Source organism: Pteronotus mesoamericanus, unplaced genomic scaffold, assembly GCF_021234165.1.
Source record: "Pteronotus mesoamericanus isolate MK-2021 breed Mesoamerican mustached bat unplaced genomic scaffold, CSHL_Meso_final contig_116, whole genome shotgun sequence".
Lineage (NCBI taxonomy): Eukaryota > Metazoa > Chordata > Mammalia > Chiroptera > Mormoopidae > Pteronotus > Pteronotus mesoamericanus.
In genome coordinates, this window is record NW_026555027.1 from 40320436 (window position 1) to 40340965 (window position 20530).

The window sequence follows — 20530 nt, forward strand, 5'->3', positions numbered from 1 at the left end:
TTTGTCACCATAGTTCCAAACATCTAAATATACAAACATGACCTGGGATGCTGGCATCATGTGAACACCAGGCCGAAATGTCCATGTAAATACTGTGACAGGACATTTCTTGAGCCTTCACCTAACCTTTACCAGAGATCAGCCAAGCAAAGAGGCGATGACTTGGTACAACAGTCTAGAGGACCTCATCCTTCTTACTGAACGTTCTTCTCAGCCTGAGGAAAGCAGGACTATGTATAGTATGGAGTTTCCCTCCCTGGTGAACGGTGCCGTATCTCAGCAGCTCTCACCTGGGGAGGAGGAGTGAGGGGGAGAGAGAGAAAGAAGGAAGTTGAAATTGCATTTTTCAATAATAGCTACTATAATTGACGACCTATTCTGTGCCAGGTCTCTTGTGTACAGTTTTTATATATTCTCCATACAAAGTGTGTGAGATAAGTGTTATCATCTCCATTCTAGAAATGAGGGAGCTAGGCTTAGAGAGTTTGTGACTTGCTCAAAGTAACATTAATTTTTGGAGCCAGCATTGAGCTAGGTTTATCTACGCTGAAACCTGTGTACTTTCTTCCATATAACAGTGTTGGGAAAAAATACTCCAACCCATTCTCATGAGGTCAGGAGCCAGGCTCCTGGCAAATCATAATGAACAGTCAATATTCCTATATAAACATCTCTTAAGAACTGAGTATCTACATATGTTTCATTGTAAAGCTGTATGATATGACTCAGTCTTCTTTGTGCATCTGTCACTTACAAATAAGTATTCATAACTTAGGACAGATGGAAAGGCCTTTCACTCCTGGTTTGGGGCAGATGGATGGCCGTGTCAGAGGAGGGAGTTGTCAATGCCATGCCCTTGGTCTGTCTTCCATGTGGATTTCTGGCTTTCCCAGTGAGTGCTGCCTCGGTGTGGAATGTTCTTTCTTCACGTCTTGTTCTTTGTTTTTGTTTTCTCCTCAGATCTAGATACTGATGACGATTTAAATAGCGACGATTATGAATATGAAGATGAAGCCAAACTTGTTATATTCCCAGACCACTATGAAATAGCACTACCAAATATTGAGGAGTTACCTGCCCTGGTCAGTGAGTGTGCACGGCTGCTAGCTAGATGCGCGTGACTCTCTGTGTCAGGTGTGTGTGCGTGTGCAGTGTGTGTGCGCTCGGGGGTGGGGAAGGCGGGTTGAATGAGAGAAGAATGAGCACGGACAGAAGCACAAAAGGCGGTCAGGGTTCCATTTCGGGAGCTTTGGGCCAAACACCCTCCGCTGCTTGTTACCTCCCATGCTGTCTGGGCTTTGGGCTCCCTGGGCCGGCTCCCTCCCGGTGGGCTGGCTTCTTGCTGCCTGTGACTCACAGTCTGTTGCTTAGATTTTTCAAACTGTGGCCCCAAGATGTGCAGGGGCTGCAGCAGAGGCTCTGTCTTCTGTTCTGAGGAATGACTGACTATATTTTGACCTCATCTGCATGTTGGTCTTCCATATAAAATTTTGTTTGGGTTAAAATAAAAGAGGTCCGCTGCTGAAACAACAGCAGTATGATGATAAAAATAACCCAATATTTACACGTCACTGTTCTGCAGGAGCTCAGTGGGGACATGAACCTACTTTTCAGTTTAGTTTTTCATGAGGACGAAGATTCCTTTCTAGGTTTTAGACTTTAGATTTAGTGGTGAGTTTTTCTCTCTCCCTTCCCTTTTTCCCTGTGGCACGACTTTCATCTTCCTGAACAACCTAACGTGGGGGTGGTAGGGCGCTGGGAGGCGGCCAGCTTCTGTTTGCCTTCGATTCGGTTCTCGAACCCTGAAAGTGGGCGCAGCGCTCCTGCAGGGGCCCTGCCCGTTCTCCTGTTCTTTCCTCATGTCCTGCATCGTCTCTGCCGCTGCATCCTTCTTGCTTTTGTTCTCTATTCTTTTCCTCTTCACCACTTGGTGTTCACTCAGAGTTCTCAGATAGCCGCGGGGGCAGGGGGCAGCGTCAGTCTGAGTGTAGACATGCCAGCTTATTTTTCCCCTTCTCAAACTCTGTCAGAACCAAAGCCAGGACTTTCGGTCCCAGAGTCTTCAGGACTTTCTGTGACCCTATCTAGAGCCACCTGCTCACTTGCCCCAGCCAAGAGGGGACTTTTGTGCTTGAGGTTCCCATGTCATTAGGGGCCAGGTTTCCACTGTTCAACCTCTTTTGCCCCTGACTTACTTTATACCTAAATATGTGACCATAGAAATGAAGATTTTCTGTACATAGGTATTGTAGCTGTTTCCTCAATTTTTTAGATGTAACGTGTCCTAAGGACACACCTTTAGCAACGCCTACAGAATTAAATTACCTCTGCTGTTTCCAATTCCTTGTGTTGACTCATGTAGTTGTTACCAAGGATAAAATATGTGAGTGGACAAAGCGGTCTTGCCTTGCCCCACTGTGCCTGATATTATATACTACCGCTTGTATCTTTGTCATACTGAGAGTTGTTATTGCCGTTCTCTGATATAACTCTGTGTCTGCTGTCAGAAAAGGAGCAAAGAAGCACATTGTGAATAAATGTCATGAGAAGTGATTTTTCTCCTATTCACCTGTGAGGGAAAAGTCTTTATGTGAAGAAGTTAGTAAAAAAGTTTTTAAATACTTTAACTTATTCCTATATTCAGAGCATAATTCAAAGTGTGAATACTTTTATTTAAAAGTGCAGTGACATAGAAACCTGAATTCAGCTATGCATATCATAATTTCAATACAGTCTTTTAGAATGAAGAAATATTTTAAGAACTAAAAAAGAAGAGAGAATTATTTGGAAGGGGAGATTGAAGGAAAAGCCTAGAGTTATCTGGTAGGATTTATATACATTTTATTTTCATGCTTTTGCTACATTTTGGTGTTTAATAATTTTTTTTTAAAGTTTTTAAATAACAAGCATTATTGAGCTCAAAATCACTCAACCAGGTCACCCTTCCTCAGCTCTTGAGCCTCTTAGAACTGAAAACATTCAGTTTCAGGTAGTTACTCTGTAGATTCTACCAAAAAGTTTAACTACCTCTTAGTAATACTGGGTTCAGAGAGACACAGCATTTGGGGCTTGGTAAGGGCTTTATAATCTGGGATCCAGTACCTTGTTTTAGACATCAGGAGCTCAAGCAGGGGTGTGCTTGTAAATGGTTGGCAACCAGCTCCCTGGGGGAAAAGTCCTGCTTTGTAGTGCTTGCTGAGTTCTGTGGTGTGAATACTGCTACTGCGGCTGATTTCAGGCTGATTTCAGGCCAATTTCAGGCTAATGACATGGTGTCGCTGAGTGCTGTGTGTTGGGAAGGGAGACACAGCAGCATGCCATTATAAATAATCCCTATCATTCACATAATGTAGATATGAAAAACCTCAAGAGACCACAGGTAATAATATGATATAATAAGACCATTACAAAGTGCTTTGAATATTTGTTACCTTTAAAAAATATTTTTTATTTAATGATAAGATTATATAATTTAATTTTTAAATAATGTCTGTGTTTCATAACCGTGATACATAATTTCTTAATATTTAGCAGTTGAGTCTGTGAGCCTGTTTGAGCCAGTTCCGGAACCCCACTGAACGTGAGGCCTCCGGAGACTTGGGAGGGAGCCAGGGCATTCATTACTAGTAACAAGGTCTCTCACTTCACTCCCGATAACAAATCCAGGGAAAGATAATTTACAGTATAATTACAGGGTGATGTACCCTGACCTTCAGTTATGATCCATGCAAGGGGCCTCTAAGTGATTTTAGGTGATTTTCTGAAAACACTGGATCAGTGTCTTTTAGTGGCCCAGAATTTAAGGAAATTTTGTGGAGTGTCACAGGAAGAATATTTAAAAAAAAGAAATATTATATCCAGATCTTAAAAAATACTGTGCATTACAAACCAGAACACTTAATATCTAGTGGGGTAGAGAAAATTCAAATGAGGACTAGGAAGAGCTTGAGGTAGACAGTGAAAAAAGTGTGAAGGCAGCTTTAAAAAAGGCTCCTAAAATCAGGAAGGGGCTGGCAGTGACCTCAGCGCTATTCTCCAGGGCCAGCCCCAGAAGGCAAGGAAGAGATGAATGTTGGTGACTAAAGGAAAGGGTAGCTATATAGCAGTGCTTGTGGCGAGAGATGAATGGGAGTATATTTGAGAAGGTTTTAAATTAGATTTTTGGGTGTCTGCTCTGTAATGGAGTAAAAACTTTTTGAGGGCAGGGACTTTTTGCTTATTCCTGACTGTGCCTCGCCTGCATTGTCAACTGGTAGTGCTCAGTATAACCTTAGGGAGTTTTAAGCTGGGGAGGGATAAGGTCTAATATTCATAGCAGATCCCTCTGGCTGCTGGAGAGAGACTGGGGGGACCTGCCGGGTGGCAGTCCGGGCGAGCTGTGAGGGTGGTTGGAACTGGGATGGGTGTGTCAAAAGCAAGAAGAGGTAGCCCCGATGGGTTTTGGATGTAGGACTGATGGGAATTGCCCATGGGCTGGGTGGGGGTGGGACGGCTGTGGAAGGAAATTCCTCCGTTGTCTCTTAATGAGTTCTAGGATCAGTCAGTGCTACCCAGGGGAAAATATTCTGCATGAAGCTCAGCTAATTGTGCAGGAGGTTAGAGATGCAGAATGTAAATTTTTGTTAAAAAATTAATTTCTTAACAGCTCAGCGGCTTTTATTATATTCAGAGTTGGGCACCCATCACCACTCTCTCATTTTAGAGTATTTTTATTACCCTCCAGCCATCACCTCTCAAGCTGTCATCCTCCCCAGCCTCTGGCCATCCCTGATCTACTTTCTGTCTCTATAGATTTGCCCAGTCTGGGCATTTCATATAAGTGGAATCATATAATACATGGTTCTTTGTGGCTGGCTTTTTTTCACTTAGCATATATTTTTAAGATTTATCCATGTTGTAGCATGTATCAGTGCTACGTTTCTTTTTATTGCTAAATGACATTCTATTGTATGCACATATGATATTTTACTTACTTATTTATCATTAATGGGCATTTGGGTTGTTTCTACTTTTTGGCTATCATAAATAATGCTTCTATGAACATTTGTGTGTAAGTTTTTGTGTGAACCTGTGTTTTCATTTACCTTGGGTACATACCTAGGAATGGAATTCCTGGGTCCTATGGTAACTCTGTTTAATTGTTTGAGGACCTGCAAAACTGTTTTCCAAAGTGGCCGCGCCACTTTACATTCCTACTGGAATATGCTGTCAAATACAGCAGCAATAACTTATATCATTAAGCAAACAGCAAATGTGATCATAGGCATGTGTCCAGCAGCAACTGGGTTTGGGAGAAAGCAGAGAATCTGCCCTCTCCCTCCCCACAGTCAGCTGGTGCCAAGCAGGACATCACAGATTTGCTCATAACGTGGACCAATTTGGCACAGAGACACCCAGGCTTGTCCGGTCCACATTTGCACCTGATTAGGTAATGGAACCTTGCTGCTTGCATTCCATTCAAGTGCCCTTGACTGTATGTCATTGTGTGATGACTGGAGAATATTGGATATCTGGGTGTATATTTGTTAGGAGGAAAACACACCACTGGGGTAAATCCCAGGCATTCCCGTAGCTAATTTCACCCTTGGAAATTGTTCACCTTATACTTTCCACTCTGCTTGCTAGGAGGTAGGAATTGTTAAATCTGAGGTACGCTTGGGCTTACTCACTGGATTGGGTTCCTTGCTATTTTGTGCTGTTGTCAGTATGGCACAGCCTAGGCCAGGGACAAAACCCAGCTGGGTCTAGGGAGGAAGTGCTGGAGTCAGGATCTTGCTTTTGTGGTAACTGTACCATTTGAGTTTTCTTAGATAAGCTGTATTTATTAATAAATTTTTGAATTCATCTTATAGAAGTTGCTATTCTCTCAGACTGTTTAAACATAATACATTCGGGTTTGTCTTACAGGTAACAATTGCATGTGATGCAGTTCTTAGCTCAAAATCTCCATACAGGAAGCAGGACCCAGACACATGGGAAAATGAACTGCCCGTATCCAAGTATGCCAGTAACCTCACCCAGCTGGACAATGGGGTCAGGATTCCTCCAAGGTGAGCGTCAGATAGGGAGATGGAACGTTACCCCCTAAAACTGGCCAAAAGAATACTTATTTTTCTACATCTTTTCTGAATTAGTGGTTAATACTATCTTCTTATCAGATGCTTTTTATTAAAAATAAACTAAAAAATTCTCTCTAAAGTCACCTGTACCTTTATAGTAGATGCCGAGCATGGCCAGCCCCTCCGCCTAAGCCCGTCCACATCCACAACTCTTTGCTTGAGGGTGTTCTCTGCCTGCAGAAGCCAGACAGGCCTGTGCCTGGGATGGTCAGAAATGCTAAGGAGTTAATGCTCCCTCCTGGCCTCCTGAAGCAGCCCTCACCAGTGAACACTGTGAGGAGACTGTGGAGTGACTGGGTAAATAGACCAGATCGCTACCACTCAGGTGGGACAGCAGTCTCCAGGAGCTCCCCAGCTGGACTGAGCCCCAAATGCCCAGGGTGGCTTCCTGAACTTCGTAGTCTCACTTCCTGTGGTGCTCCCTGGGATCACCTCCCACATAAGCCATGTACATTCCCATTTTTGCCTCAGAGTCTGCTTCTCGGGGAACACAACTTGCAACAGTCTTTGGTTGTCACGTTTTCGGCTGGAACGCTCTCTGGGCCACATTAGCATCCCCTGTTTTAGGTGCCAGAAGGAAGAGCAGATGGATTAGAAATGCGTCCAGTCTTGGTGAACCCTAACTGTTCTGTGTAGTCTTGGCGAAGGCACCTCAGTTTCTCCTCTTCACAATGGGGATGGCGATACTGATCCTGAGGGGTGTCTGTTAGAATTAAGTGGTATGGTACCCGGCACAGAGCTGATATTTGACTGTTAATTAAGCTGATTTACTTTCTACTTCATTTAGATTTGCAATCTAGTAGGTTTTTTTTTTTAAACTAGTGTTCCTAGATACGGTTAATGCTTTTGAACTTTAGATGTTTATACACATGGGACCCTTACTGTTTTAAACTTACTCAAACGCCACTGTCCCTGACATACGAGTTTTAAGGAAGTGACCTCTCTTTCTTCCCTCAGGTTCTGTGTTAGTTTTCTGGCAAAAAGGCCGTTGGGAAGGGTTGGGGAGGAGCTGGTCCCCACCTGGTGGCAGGTAGGGTACTGAGTGGTCCTCCTGCTCCAGGAGGGGTCTCAGGCTCTTCCATTGCATCGCTTACTGTGGCCTCAGCCTGAGGCACTCTATGTCTTTGATGTTAATTTTCTAATTCTGCCTTGCAGTCCAGCTGTACTAACTGTTCCCCAATGACTTTCCAGTGGCTGGAAGTGTGCCAGGTGTGACCTGCGGGAAAACCTCTGGTTGAATCTAACCGATGGCTCCGTGCTGTGTGGGAAGTGGTTCTTTGACAGCTCCGGGGGCAACGGGCACGCACTGGAGCATTACAGGGACACGGGCTACCCTCTCGCGGTGAAGCTGGGAACCATCACTCCAGATGGCGCAGGTGAGTGCGCCTGTATCATCAACTCTGGGAACTGATGGAGGCTCCCTCCTAGGTTTAAGCAATGCCTTTATCTGAGCGTTGGAGGGTGTAGGCTCCAGACTCTGACATCTCAGGTTTGAATCCTGATTCTACCTCTTATTAGCTGTAAGGTCTTGGGTGAATTTTCAAATCCTTCTAAGTGCCAGGTTCCCTACCTTGAGGATAATTGTGAGCTTTTATCCCAGTGCACTCAGTAAGATCTTAATAAATGTTCGCTGCTTTTGTTATTATCGTTCTGTATATCTCTTGGCTAAGAGGGCAGAAGCAGGAACCAGGACTTGACTGTGAAGCCATTGTGCACAGTCAAACCCACCATTAGAGTAGTAGAGGGGGAGGAGCCGTAGACGTCATTATGGGGTTTAGTATTATTTCAGAAACAGATGGATTCTTTCTGGAGAAGGCAGTTTTCAAAGGATAGATGCTGTGTGTCCAGAGTCCCTGCCATCCACTGGCCATGATGGTGTTGACATGCTGCCAGAGATTAGAGTTGGTCCCTGTTTGGACCGTCAGCTTCAGAATTCTTTTCTTTTCTTTATGGTCTCACACTGTATGCTTTAAAACAATAGCTTTGGCCATGTTTATACAGTCAGTTCCTTCTACCATTTTGCAAGGAAAAAAGAAATAGTATCATGGCCACTAATGATAAACTTAAGCATTGAGCTGTGGCCGGCAGAACCCATCCTCTAAGCATCATTGAAAACATTTGTTAAGCATGGGTCTGGCTCAACACCTAGGTCCCTCTTCTCCATCACTCCAGGCTTTAGAATCTCTTTTTTCATTATTTTAAGGGAAGATGAGGTTTTAGGAGAAATAGAAAGATCCTTGTCTTGTCTCTGTTTTCTTCCTGTGACTGATTAACCTGCCTCAGAGTTCACCGGCTAGGATGTTTTCGCTAAATAGGGTACACTTGTCAACTGCCTTTTCCATCCAACTGGTTATGTTTCCCACTTGTTTTATAGTTGAGGGCTGGCAGCTAGGTCGTGTTGAGATTCTTTTGATTCACATTTTGGATAATTTTCTTGTTTCTAAAGTTTGGGGGCTTATTTTCACTCATTAGGGAAAAATAGCTGCGGGAGGCCCAGCTGCTGGGGCCAGACGTCCCCTGCCCCCAAGCAAATAAAACTCTACACAAGCCAGGCTGAATCCTCAGATTTCCAGCATCTCCAGAGGAAATTCAGGATATGCAGTTGAATCTGGGTTCTACCAAAGTGTGTGCAGGTCATTGCTATGCTGAATAACTGCTCTTTAAGGCAACCATTATTGTGTTTTTATGGGACCACAGAGAGAGGGATTTGAAATGTAGGAATTCTGTTGGATAAAATTAAAGGGGAGACTGATTCGAATGTTTCTGTTCTCTGTGCTGTCTTACGCAGTGCTTTGATAAGACCAGTCATTAGAAGTCCAGCTCTTAGAACAACCTTTCCAAAACTACAAGTGTTTGTATACATGACTTAGTTATAAAATTTTAGTTGTTTGAAGACCAGGCTATCTCTTACTTAAATCTGGGTTCCATACAAACTCTTATACATAGTAGGCACGCATACTTTTGTTAAATGAGCCAAAATATTAGTATTTAAATAATTAGATTTTATTTAAATGTATGCTAATAATAAAGGGAAAGGTTAATTCTATTTTCTATGGATCTTTAATTTTCCAGAAAGCTTTTTTCTAGTATGAAAGTTATTTTTAAACTACAATTTAGGGTACATCTGAAGATTTGTTTTTTCAGCATGAGGAAGGGAAGTTTATATTTGCTCCTTGATTATACAAGAAGCAGACGTTCAGTGTAACATATTTAGAAAACAGAGAAAAGTGTAGAGAGGTAAATAAAAATCACTAGCAATACCACTTGCCAGACAAATTACTTCTAACAATTAGCATATATTCTTTTATTCTTTTTTCTTTTTTAAGGCCTTGATTAGTTCTTATACAAAGAAATGCGTCCCCCCCAATATTTTTTACGAAACTTGAATTACATTGTTTAAAGTTTTGTACCTTATTTTTGTCTAATTTTAAATTGTTTTTTATGTCATTAAATGTTCATCAGTATCCTATGATAGTTCCATAAATCATTTTACGATTCCCCTGTGAGTTGTGATAATATTTTTTGCTATTCTGATGAACATCCTTGTACATATAAAATCTTTGGGTGTTTTTCTAATGATTTTTTTTAGGATAAATTCCTAGGAACAAAGGGCTAAACCTTTAAAATTTTCAATTGCCAAGTTTCCTTTTTAAACAGTTGTAGTAGTTTACATTCTCACCAGCAGTGTATGAGATTACCTGTTTCACCAAATCTTGGACAACTTTGGGTACTCAGAAATTTAAAAAACCTTTGCTGAACTGGTACCTTATTTTAATTTGCTTTACTTGTGAGGCTGAACATTTTTTTATAGTGTTTTTGGCCATTCAGTTATTTTTGTGAATTTCTGAAGCTGATTTTCTAGCTGGTTTATGTGTAGGTGTTTTCTTATTGGTTTAAAAAAACTTTAGCTATTAAGGATATTAACCCAGTATCTGCCATATTTAAGTTTTTTGTTAGAGGAAGGAGAACTTTTAAGGATTTCTTTATTATATAATTGACACTATTTGAATAAATACTCCTGTTTCAATCATTGATGAATGAAACACTGGCAAAAACAGTGTGGATCATATACCCTCTGGTGAGGGTTCTTGCACTCATTTAGCTGAAATAGTGTTCACTCTCCAAAAAAAGATCAGGATTTGATTCTTGTTTATCATGTGCAGAGTGGGTTTTAACACAAATGATTATTTTCAATCTAATTATTATTTCATCAAAGTTTATGTGATGCATCAATTCTGTTTTAGTTTGTTTTAAATCTGTGTTTAATTGATTGCTAACTATAACTTACTGTTTATTTAAAAGCCAAATAAATTAATGAAAACATGGAAGTTTCCTTAAATATCGTGTGATGAACCTTGCATGTGCTGAGGCCCAGGAGGGCAGGGTGCCCTTTGGGGACCGGGGGGCCACCTCCTGCTGAAGGCACCAACAGCTGAGGGTCGCGTTGTCCATACTTGCTAGGCTAATTGAGGCCGATTCAACTCACAAGAAACAAAGTCTCAAATTCAGGGTGTTTATTTTTTAATTTATAGCGAGAACCACAACGGCCGGCTTGACCAGTACATTCCTTCCCAGTGGGAAGCTGAATTATATTTAGAATATTATTTAGTAAACAAGGAATCCAAGCAAGTTGTGGACTCAGATTTTAATGGAAGTGTGATCCAATCAGTCTGGTCTCCTTCTCCCCTATAAGGATATACCTGTTCAGTGAGAAACTCCTCGTCATGTTGAGGTCTCAACTTAGAATTAGTTCTTCCAAGAAGCCGTGATCCCCGAAGCGAGCCATTGTGCTGGCGTGGGTAATAAAAATGGGCCCCATATCAGGTTCCACTCTGGGTCCCCATGGGTACAACAACAAACAAGCCCGGAAACAGATCACCGTACAAACAAACAAAGAGCTTTCCTCTGTGGGAGGAGACATTGATTTGGCAAAGCAAGGATGAGGTTCTCAGTGGGAAGGGGTGGAGGAAGGGGAAAGGGTGTTTTTTCGTTCCATCATGGAAACTGGTTTACCTGAGAACGTGCCTCAGTGCCTGGGGTGACTGGAGAAGAGTCTTCCTGAGATGCCCAGGGCAGCTGTGAAATCACCTGGCTCACTGGCCTCTGCACCAGCTCCGTAGATTCTCAAGGTGGTCTTTCTTCCTTGGTCATCTTCACTCTTGGCCAGGGCATACACTCCCTGGAGTTTCTCACGGCCTGCGAGTCTGGAATCATGGCATTGATGACTTCATTTGAGTTTTGACCTGGCTTGTGCCCCTTCTGTGTGCCTCTGTAGCGCCTTGTGCTTCTCCATCATAGCATTTTTCCACAAGACCCTGTAACTGTGTTTACTGGTGGCTCCCCGGACAGCAGAGCCCGAGCACCATATTTGCTGGACACCATTATATCTCTGGCATCTAACATGGCCTCTCACACCTAGTAGGTTTTCAGTATATATTTCTGGAGTAAATAGATGAAGGAAGACACATCAATGAAATTTGCTCCTCTGAATCACCTTTTTCAGTCTGTCTTTCTTTTTCTATTTTGTTGATGTCTTTTTTTTTTCTCTTTCCCTTTCCTGACCACAGCCTAGGTGTTTTCGGTGTGGAAGTAATACTGTCAAAGGTGGTGGTATATACCTCTGACCTCACTCATTTTGCATTTATTTCTCTAATAATTACTGGAGCATTCTCTGATTTCTCTTCTCTTCTTGTCTGTGGCAGAGAGTCTATAGACAACACAGATATAAGCACAGGGTGGAGAGATGCAGTTTGTGTGGATGGGTCAGCACTTACTCTGAAGAGAACCTTTCTTCATCCTTTCCTCTTAGTATTTGGTGTTTGACCAAGAGTTCTGTTTTTCTCTCCACTTGCACTGTGAGAAAAGAGCCGTGAAGCCAGCTTCCCAGGTTTTCTCTTTCTGAACACAGAGCTTGTTGAGGTACATCTTTACCTCTCTCCCTGTTCTGCTTTCCTGTATGGGAATCTGAGGACAGGATTTGGACTTCTGCCATTTTCTGGGGCTTGAGAAGAGCTCCTAAAGTCACATGACTAACCCATACCTAAGACGATGTTTGTCGAGGTCCTATACACCAAACCAGCATTTCTTCTAAGGTTATTTGAAATAGTAAAGTTTAAACTCATGAGGGTCGACACCCTGCTTGACTAATTTAACAACATATTCTCAGTGTTTGTATGTCTGGTGTTCAGTAAATACTTGTTGAACACAATGAGTGAGTGAGTGAATAAGTATTTAATCCATGTGGATGAGCAAGGATGACCAGTGGTATACGAAATACCATGCCATCCAACAGAATCATTTTAATCTTTGGGAACTTCTTGTAAGAAGTATTTTTTCAATCAAAATATTTTAATAAATTTGGAAAATATAAAAAAGGCAAAACCGACAACCACAAAAAAAGAATCTCATTTAGAGATAACAAATTATTTTGATATAATTCCTTACAGATTCTCAGTCTCCATTTCTGCTCTCTTTTTCTTTAGTTAATTTTGGAACTTATTGCATGTACTATTTTCTAGCTATCACATCAATGGGTTATTCACGCTCTAAAACTTTTTTTAAAATATTTTTCCTTCTGTATATCTCTCTATGCTCTTTGCCATTTAACTTGAAACAGAACAGTGGTTGGTTTCCTTGCAAAGTGAAGGTAGGTGCTTGTGAAACGTTGCTTGGGCTATTCCTGGGAGGATCCCTTGCAGACCTTCCTAACTGTCCCTTGGCTCCAGGCTTCTAAGTCAAGTTAAGGGTGGGCGAGAGCCATGCTTGTCAGGCAATACTTACTTGTTACCACAGCTCCTGACCGAAGATTTGACTTTGCTAAGCTGCTTTTAGAGGTAAAGTGAATTTCCCATTGAAAAAGGTATGAGCCACTACTTTCAGCTTCTGAGTCCACTTAAGATTTTTTTTTTCTGTGACTACATGTCATTTATAAATTCTTCATGAAAGAATCACTGTTCATTTTTAGATTACTTGTGTGTTACTCACTAAACTGCTTTTGTCATTAGAGTTAAGAAATAACTATAGTGTCTGACCAAATCATGTATCTTTGGAGCAATTAATGAGATAGGAAATGTTAATATCTCCATGTGGCATGAGTCTAATGGATTAAGAACCATAGATTGCCATGTGATTTTCACTTCAAAATTCTAGGCCAGTACTAATAGTGCAGTTCTAGTAATTTTATTACTTTCTAATAGAGCTCTGATAATTAGAGGCTTAAAGTCTTAAGACTTTGAGACAACCTCACTAGTTAATAATAACCAAAATTAAAGTGCGTGGGGAAAGTCATTTTTAACTTCTAGCCAGATTTGAGTGATATTTTTCTGTCACTTGTCATAGATGAGAAGCACTTTTGATGTATTTGTTTCAAGTTATCCGTTCAAATATGTTGTTGGTGTTTTCAGTATTTAAACTTCTTGGAAATTTTTTAATTGTGTTGGGGATTTTGTCTTCTGTTTTTGCTTTTTAAACACTGAATTACATTTTTAAAAATAATACAAATGAAGGCTATTCCCACAAATTAAAATGGGCCTCTCCAGAAAGAGGGATAGAGGAAAAAGCTATACAATGTTTAATCTACTAATAATAGAAAGACGGACTTCCTTTGGTAACAGCGAATCTCTGTGTATCTAGGTTTGGGTCAAAGGGTCACCATAGTTTCTGTGTATAACTTTCTTTTTTCTCCGGGTGATGTTCCAAAGAGGAGGAAACTCTTTGGACAGTCTATCTTTTACTGTCCTAAAGGATGATATCTTTATGTCTTTTTCTTTTGTAATAAATTTTGTTTTTCAAATTTAGGAGTGAGGAAATTTTGGCTTTTCACTCTTCTTGCCCGTTAAGGGCCTAGGACGGTGCTTCACCAAGTCTGTTGGTCTCCTGAAAGATTTAAGGAAATAGTCTGGTGTGCGGGAAAAAGGACTGGGCCAGGAGTCAGAATACCCGGGTTCGGGGCTGCCTGTGGGGTTTGAGGCAAATGATGTAACCTTTCTGAGCCTCTTTTCCTCATCTGCAAAATGGGCCTGATGCTGGCCCCTCTCCCACATTGCGCTGCTGTGTGAGAACAGAGAAGGCAGTGGTTCCGTTAGCATTTGGAGATCTTGTTAGAACGCAGATTCTCATTCAGTAGGTCTGCGGTGGGGCCCGGAATCCGCGCACCTTGAGAAGCCAGGTTCCGCCTGAAGCATTCTCTTGTCAGGTGGAATAGTAGGATCCTGAGGAGAGAAGCCCCACCTCGACACAGAGCTCCCCGACACTAGTGCACCATCCCTCAGGCCCTGGGGCAGGGGGGCAGGGCCCGTGGCTGCGGGAGCCCCTTGAGTTGTTCTGCTGTGTCAAACACATCATGTTCAGAGTGTGCTCCGAGGTGGACATGTTTGGGAAGCATCGCACCGTCCTCACCCATCCCTTGCCCGCTTTGTGAGGTGTGGACTCCAAAGTGGGAAAGAAGGGATGGGAGCAGGCGGGAGGTGGAAGTTGGCAAGCTGTTAGGTCCGAGGCTATAGAGGGTTCCATGGGCAGAAGTATGTTTTGTCCTGGACCTAACACCCCAGGCCAGTCATTTGGCTGCCCTGAGGGCCTGAGTTTGCACCCCGCCCCCCAGGCCCTTCCTGCCCTGAGCACACAGTGTCACACTTTTCTTCCCTTGCCCTTCTCTCCGCCTGAATGTATAGTTGTGCCACTGTGGTTTTGGTTAGAAAACACAAATGTTGGGCACTTCTGTTTGTCTGATTTTAAATTATTTTAACCTTACACATTGCTTTTCTCTAGTTTCAGAAAACCTTTTTTAAAAAAAAATTACTTCCTGAAATGTCGCAAGAATTGATAAGTGAATACATTTTCAAAAAATACCTATTTATTATGTTTGTTTTTCATCATCTGTCTTTCCCCAGTTGAATGTAACTCACAAGGGGCTTTTGTTTTGTTCACTGATGTATCCTAAGCTGGGTACACAGTAGGAGCTCAGTGAATATATGTTGAATACTGAATGACTTGATTACAGCTTATTTTCTCTTCACCCTCTAGATGTTTATTCTTTTCAAGAAGAGGAACCTGTCTTGGATCCTCATTTGGCCAAGCACTTAGCGCATTTTGGAATTGATATGCTTCATATGCATGGGGTGAGAACATCTACACTTTTGTCTCTGTTCCTACCTTGTGGGGTGGGAACTGTCTGTTTTATTTAAAGTGCAACTTCTCCGATATGAATCTTCATTTTATAAGTTTTAGGTTTTAATGTTTACATTCACTTCTTGAATGTGATTAATCAGCATTTTCTTTTGGTTACCAGCTTGGACCTTTTTATGGTATAATAACAAAGGCACCTCATCCATTACCATTTTGTTTAATTGCAGTTTACTTGCAAAATCTCTATTGATGGAGAGGTGCATGAATCACCTTTTGTTCACTAAAGGGAGAAGGTACAGGGAGGTGACCTTTAAGATGACCTGTGACCAACGCCACTTTAATTAATTTCCGGAAGGGAAGCAGTGCTCCGGGTGGTGTGGAAAGAATGAGCCAACATAGTATTGTTGATGGAAGAGCTTTGCTTCATTTACTGTTGTGTTTTTGAGCTGCTCTCATGACTGGGTGATATTTGTCCCCGCAAGGAGCTACTTCAGCGTGCGTGTTGTGGGTTAGCCCAGCCCGGGCCACCTCCCTCTCCCCACGTTCTCCTGTCTCCTCTTTCTCACTCATGTCTCGTGTTCCTTCTTTTTCTCTGCTCCTTTGTCAACCTGCCTCCTGTTTCAAGGCGCTCCCAAGCCCCGCAGTTTTATTTCACTTTCCTCTCCAACTGCCTTGCCTTTTTGTTTGCTCTTGTGTTTTATCCTCTCTTGAAATTATTCTACTTGCGTGTTTCTTTTGATTCCTATTTGCCTTTTTTTATCCTCCTATCTCTTTTCTTTTCAGTCTCTCTTACTTTTAAATCTTTTAAATGTGTTTTTTTTTTTAAGCTGTGGAAACACAGACATAACACACGATTGACCGTTGGAACCATTTTTTCAGCGTGCAGTTCCGTGTGGCATTACGTACATGCACATTGTTGTGCACCCATTACCCTCTCGGTCTCTTTTAATTAGGATGTTCATTCCTCTGTTTCGTTGGGGGAAACATCTATTGCTGTTAGAAATGACTCTAACAGTTAAATGACAATCACAGCTTAAGCTGTTTTTCTTCAATGACTTTGCCCCAGACAGAGAACGGGCTCCGGGACAATGACATCAAGCCGCGGGTCAGCGAGTGGGAAGTGATCCAGGAGACAGGGACGAAGCTGAAGCCCATGTATGGCCCCGGGTACACAGGCCTCAAGAACCTGGGCAACAGCTGCTACCTCAGCTCCGTCATGCAGGCCATCTTCAGCATCCCGGAGTTTCAGAGAGCGTGAGTGTGTGTCCGCCCCCCCCCCCCCCGCCCCCGACGCCTGGCGCCATGCTTGTCCCCTAGCGTGTGCTGGGGAGCCCGCCTGCATGAGCTGCAGGGCATTTCACCACCTCTTCGGAGGGAGGGTTTCTTGCACTGCAGCTGGGTGAGAACTGTGTCAAGTGTTAACGGGATCAGGTGAGATAAGGAGAGCTTTGTAAACTGAAAAACCTCTGCAAGGATTTGTCATACTAATAATGGCTTCCATTATTAGACCATCACCCTCTATGCCAAGAAAATGTTAATCGTTAATCTTCACAGCAAGCCGGCCAAATCTCTTTCTATAGATGAGCTAGGAGAGATTCAGTGATCTTTGGAGGATTTAGGCTTTTCGGGGGGTTTTTTTTTTTTTGGTTTGTTTTGTTTTGTTTTTTGCCACTCCAAATGTGATTCACAGACTGGCCCTTGCTTCACACTGCTGGATGTGGCTCTGCAATGAGATAAGAATGAAATTGAGAGTGAGCATTTAGCAATTTTTGTAGCAATTAGACATGGTCATGTTTGATGAGTGGCATTTTATTTTTCTAACAATTTGTTTTTATTGTATTTTTTTAAAAAATGTGCCATCTACAAGAGTTGAAATAACGAAAAAGCTGGCCACTCACTCACAGAAGATAATTGGGAGGCACCAACTCAGGGCGCTTCTTCCCTGTGCCTGTGCAGGCTGCCGCCTTCCGCCTCCCACGCCGAGGGGCAGAGCCCTGTCTGTGGCCCCGTTCTTCCTTAGCCGTGCTTAGGACGGGGGCCGCAGAGACCGGTCCCTGCGGCTGGGCTCTCCTGGGCAGCCACTGCCCAGGTTGAGAACATCGTCTCTGGTGTTTTTTGAAGCGGGTGGGTTTCCACCCTGGCTCCAGAGTGGGAGAGAACGCACGCGCCAAGACTGATGGCAGACAGCGTGCTCGGCTTCGCCCAGGGCAGGTTCCTTACCCAACAGAGTTGAAATGCTAATGACTTTAATTGTGGTTAACAAAAAAGTATGTCAGATATCCTTTTCTTTCCTCTCGGTATTTGAAGACGTACCTCTTAACTGTCTTCTGGTTTTGGACATTTATGGCCAGTTTTGCATGCTTGGTTTTCATTTTTTTCTTCATCCAACCGATAGGGAGGGGCTTCTGCTCTGCTCAGCGGCGTGCTGGGTGTGGGGGGTTCAGTGGTGAACAAAGGGACACGGTTCCCGACCCCCCTTGGGGAAACAGACATTCAGTAAATAGCCATAAGAACAACTGCGGTTGTAAACATGGTAAGTTCCATGGAAGAGAAGGGATGGAGATGGTCAGAAGGACCCCTTTGAAGAAAGGACACACCAAGGGACGTTGACTTTGACGGATCTTTAGGGGGTGTAGGGACAGAGGGTATTGGACAGAAGGAAGAGCAAATATGAAAATCTGAGACTGGAAAACCTTTTTAAAGGTGTGCAGTCTGCATTGTATTATTTTTATTAATCCTTACCCATATCTCATATTTGTCTTACCATTTGACTGGGCAACAATACAGCTTCATGTTGTATGTCTCATGCTCCAGGGATTTTTTTAAAATATTGAAGGAATTTCCCTATTATAGGTGTTGTATAATTATTATTTATGTTAAACTAGAACAGAGAGATTTGGGTTCTTTTGTTACAAAGCCTAATAGCACTTTTAATGATTTATAACCTATAGTTTGGTTTTTGATTGTTTTTTAATTTAATCTTTATTGTATTTTTTTCATTACCACTTAGTCCCCTTGTAATGCAACCTACAGTTTTTGAAAATTCTCTCTACACTCCAAAGTTTGATAAACATTGCCTTTCTGGATTTTTTATTCAATAAAAAATTGTCCCTTATGCCTGTGATTCACATCTCTCACTGCAGTCTTGTTTCAAGGGTCTTAAAATTTTATATTATCTAATATTTTATATTCTGTTTTCTGAACATTTACTATATGTATTAGAACACAAGCAATTTATTATTCATAGTCATCCTCTTTCTTTCTTTCTTTCTTTCTTTCTTTCTTTCTTTCTTTCTTTCTTTCTTTTTCTTTTTAACCAAATATCACTGGATTGAAATACTTTCTCTTCACACTCATTTTCCCCTAGCAGGACTAGCTCAGTGGAGTTAGGTCCAGAATCAGTGCCTCCGTTTTGTAAGTAGAGAGAGTGACTCACAGAGGGATTAAATGACTTAGGCATAGTCACAGTGTAATCTGGGAACGTCAACCTGACTCTTGGGTACCCTGTCTGCCATTTGGACCCAGTTTACATTTCAAAATAATGCTGATGAGGATCAAATCCAAATAAGCTGGTGTACGAATTGAATGACAACTAATATGGATTCTCAGATAGCAAAACTATGGTTTTTTTCTTTGAGAACACTAGATTACAAACTGAAGATATGTATTTAAAAAATTACCTAGTATTCTGTATTTTAATTTCAATTTGTTTTAATGGATGACATTCCTCATTGATTAGAAAAGGAATATAAATTACTAGCAAAATGGATTTTTTTTTTGACATTAAAAATTTACTGTTCAACTTTATTCCTCTCCACCAGCCTTGCCTGCAAACATAATCCTTTTCACAAATGTTCATCTTCCCAGTGAGTTCATTTTGTCTTGTCAGGTTTCGAGGTATGAAAAGACTGGATCGTAATGAGTTAATCATGTTGTATGTCACTAAGAATTCATCAGTGTGGCCTCTGGCTATGAATAGTTTGGTTCCAAAGTTTGATTTATCTCTTAGTTGGCTCTTGGTCTGTTGAAAAATTTCTGGATGGAATTGTTGCCCTAGAGACACATCTAAAAGCCATTTGAATGGGACTGTCCCTGAGGTGTGTGCTCTGTTAATTCTGATGTAGGTACATAATGTGGGATACAAGTTCTGAGTCTGTAGACAGCAGGTGTCACTAGTTGAGGTTTCTAGTAGTTGAGGGATCCAGTTAGAGGTCATTGCTAACTATGAGACATCATGGTTCTCTGCTAAGGCTTTATTGCAGTGATGATTTTTCTGTAGGGTTATAGGTAGCCAATTATGGAAATGGTTTATGTGATTACATGTTATGAATGTATTCATTCAGCATGTATTTATTGAGTATTTTTTACATGTCAGATACTGTTCTAGTGCTACAGAGACACTGCTTTAATTAGGGTCTTTGCCTTCATGGAAATTATTCTAGTATGTAATCTCTAGAGAGACAGATAATAAGCAAGAACATAAATAAATGATATAATTGCAAATAGTGATGCATGCCAAGAAGAAAGTAAGCCAGGGTCAGGTGATAGGGAATTAGGAGGGGTGGGGGGTGACTTTTAATCAGACCTGAGAAGGAGCAGGGATCTGTGGAGGGAGCATTCCAGGGAAGAGACAGCAGATGGCCTGACCTTGAAGCAGGAGTGAGCTTGGCGTGCCCTTGGGGCAGCAAGGAGGGCAGGTGGCCGAGGTGTTGTGGGCTGGGGGAGAGGGGTGGGAATGAGGTCAGAGATGTGCACAGAGCAGGGTGCATGAAGGGTCAGGGAAAGGGATCTGCTTCTGGATTCCTACAGGCTCAGAGTCAACACAAGCAGAGGGTGTGAAGTAGGCAATGAATTTAGGACATGAAAGGAAGGATTATACATTGAGGCTAGAGATGGGTGATTAGACTTAGCACTGCAGTCAGGATAAACGGGTCAGAAGGAGGTTGCCCAAGGGTCCCTGGACAGGCGGCTACGGCAGGGTGGCTCAGAGCCCAGCTCTGGAGCCAGACTGCCCGGGTCCACTCTGGGCTTCATCACTCCCTCTCCAGGGGACTTTGAAAGCTACCTACTGAATTTGCACCCCATTCCTTGTATCTCTCAAATGGAGTAATGATACTAATCACTTCCTCCTATGGTTGTAATGAAACCTCAACCAGGTAATATAGGGAACCCTCAAGAAACGAGAGTTGTCACTGCTATTATCATCATTATTCATTTGGACATGACTAGAACAGTTCCTAACCGTATCATTTGTTTTTGAGATGGCAGTTGCAATTGCATGAGCCAGT

General features: G+C 42.2%; 1 protein-coding gene across 1 annotated transcript in view; it reads left to right on the forward strand.

Moving 5' to 3' along the window:
• Positions 1–20530, forward strand: part of USP13 (ubiquitin specific peptidase 13) — a 104270-nt gene that overhangs the window by 36065 nt on the left and 47675 nt on the right. The window contains exons 4-8 of the mRNA XM_054580907.1: positions 961–1082; positions 5908–6050; positions 7311–7495; positions 15141–15235; positions 16309–16496. Of these exons, the coding sequence (XP_054436882.1) occupies positions 961–1082; positions 5908–6050; positions 7311–7495; positions 15141–15235; positions 16309–16496 (733 nt within the window). The remainder of the gene's footprint in view (positions 1–960; positions 1083–5907; positions 6051–7310; positions 7496–15140; positions 15236–16308; positions 16497–20530) is intronic.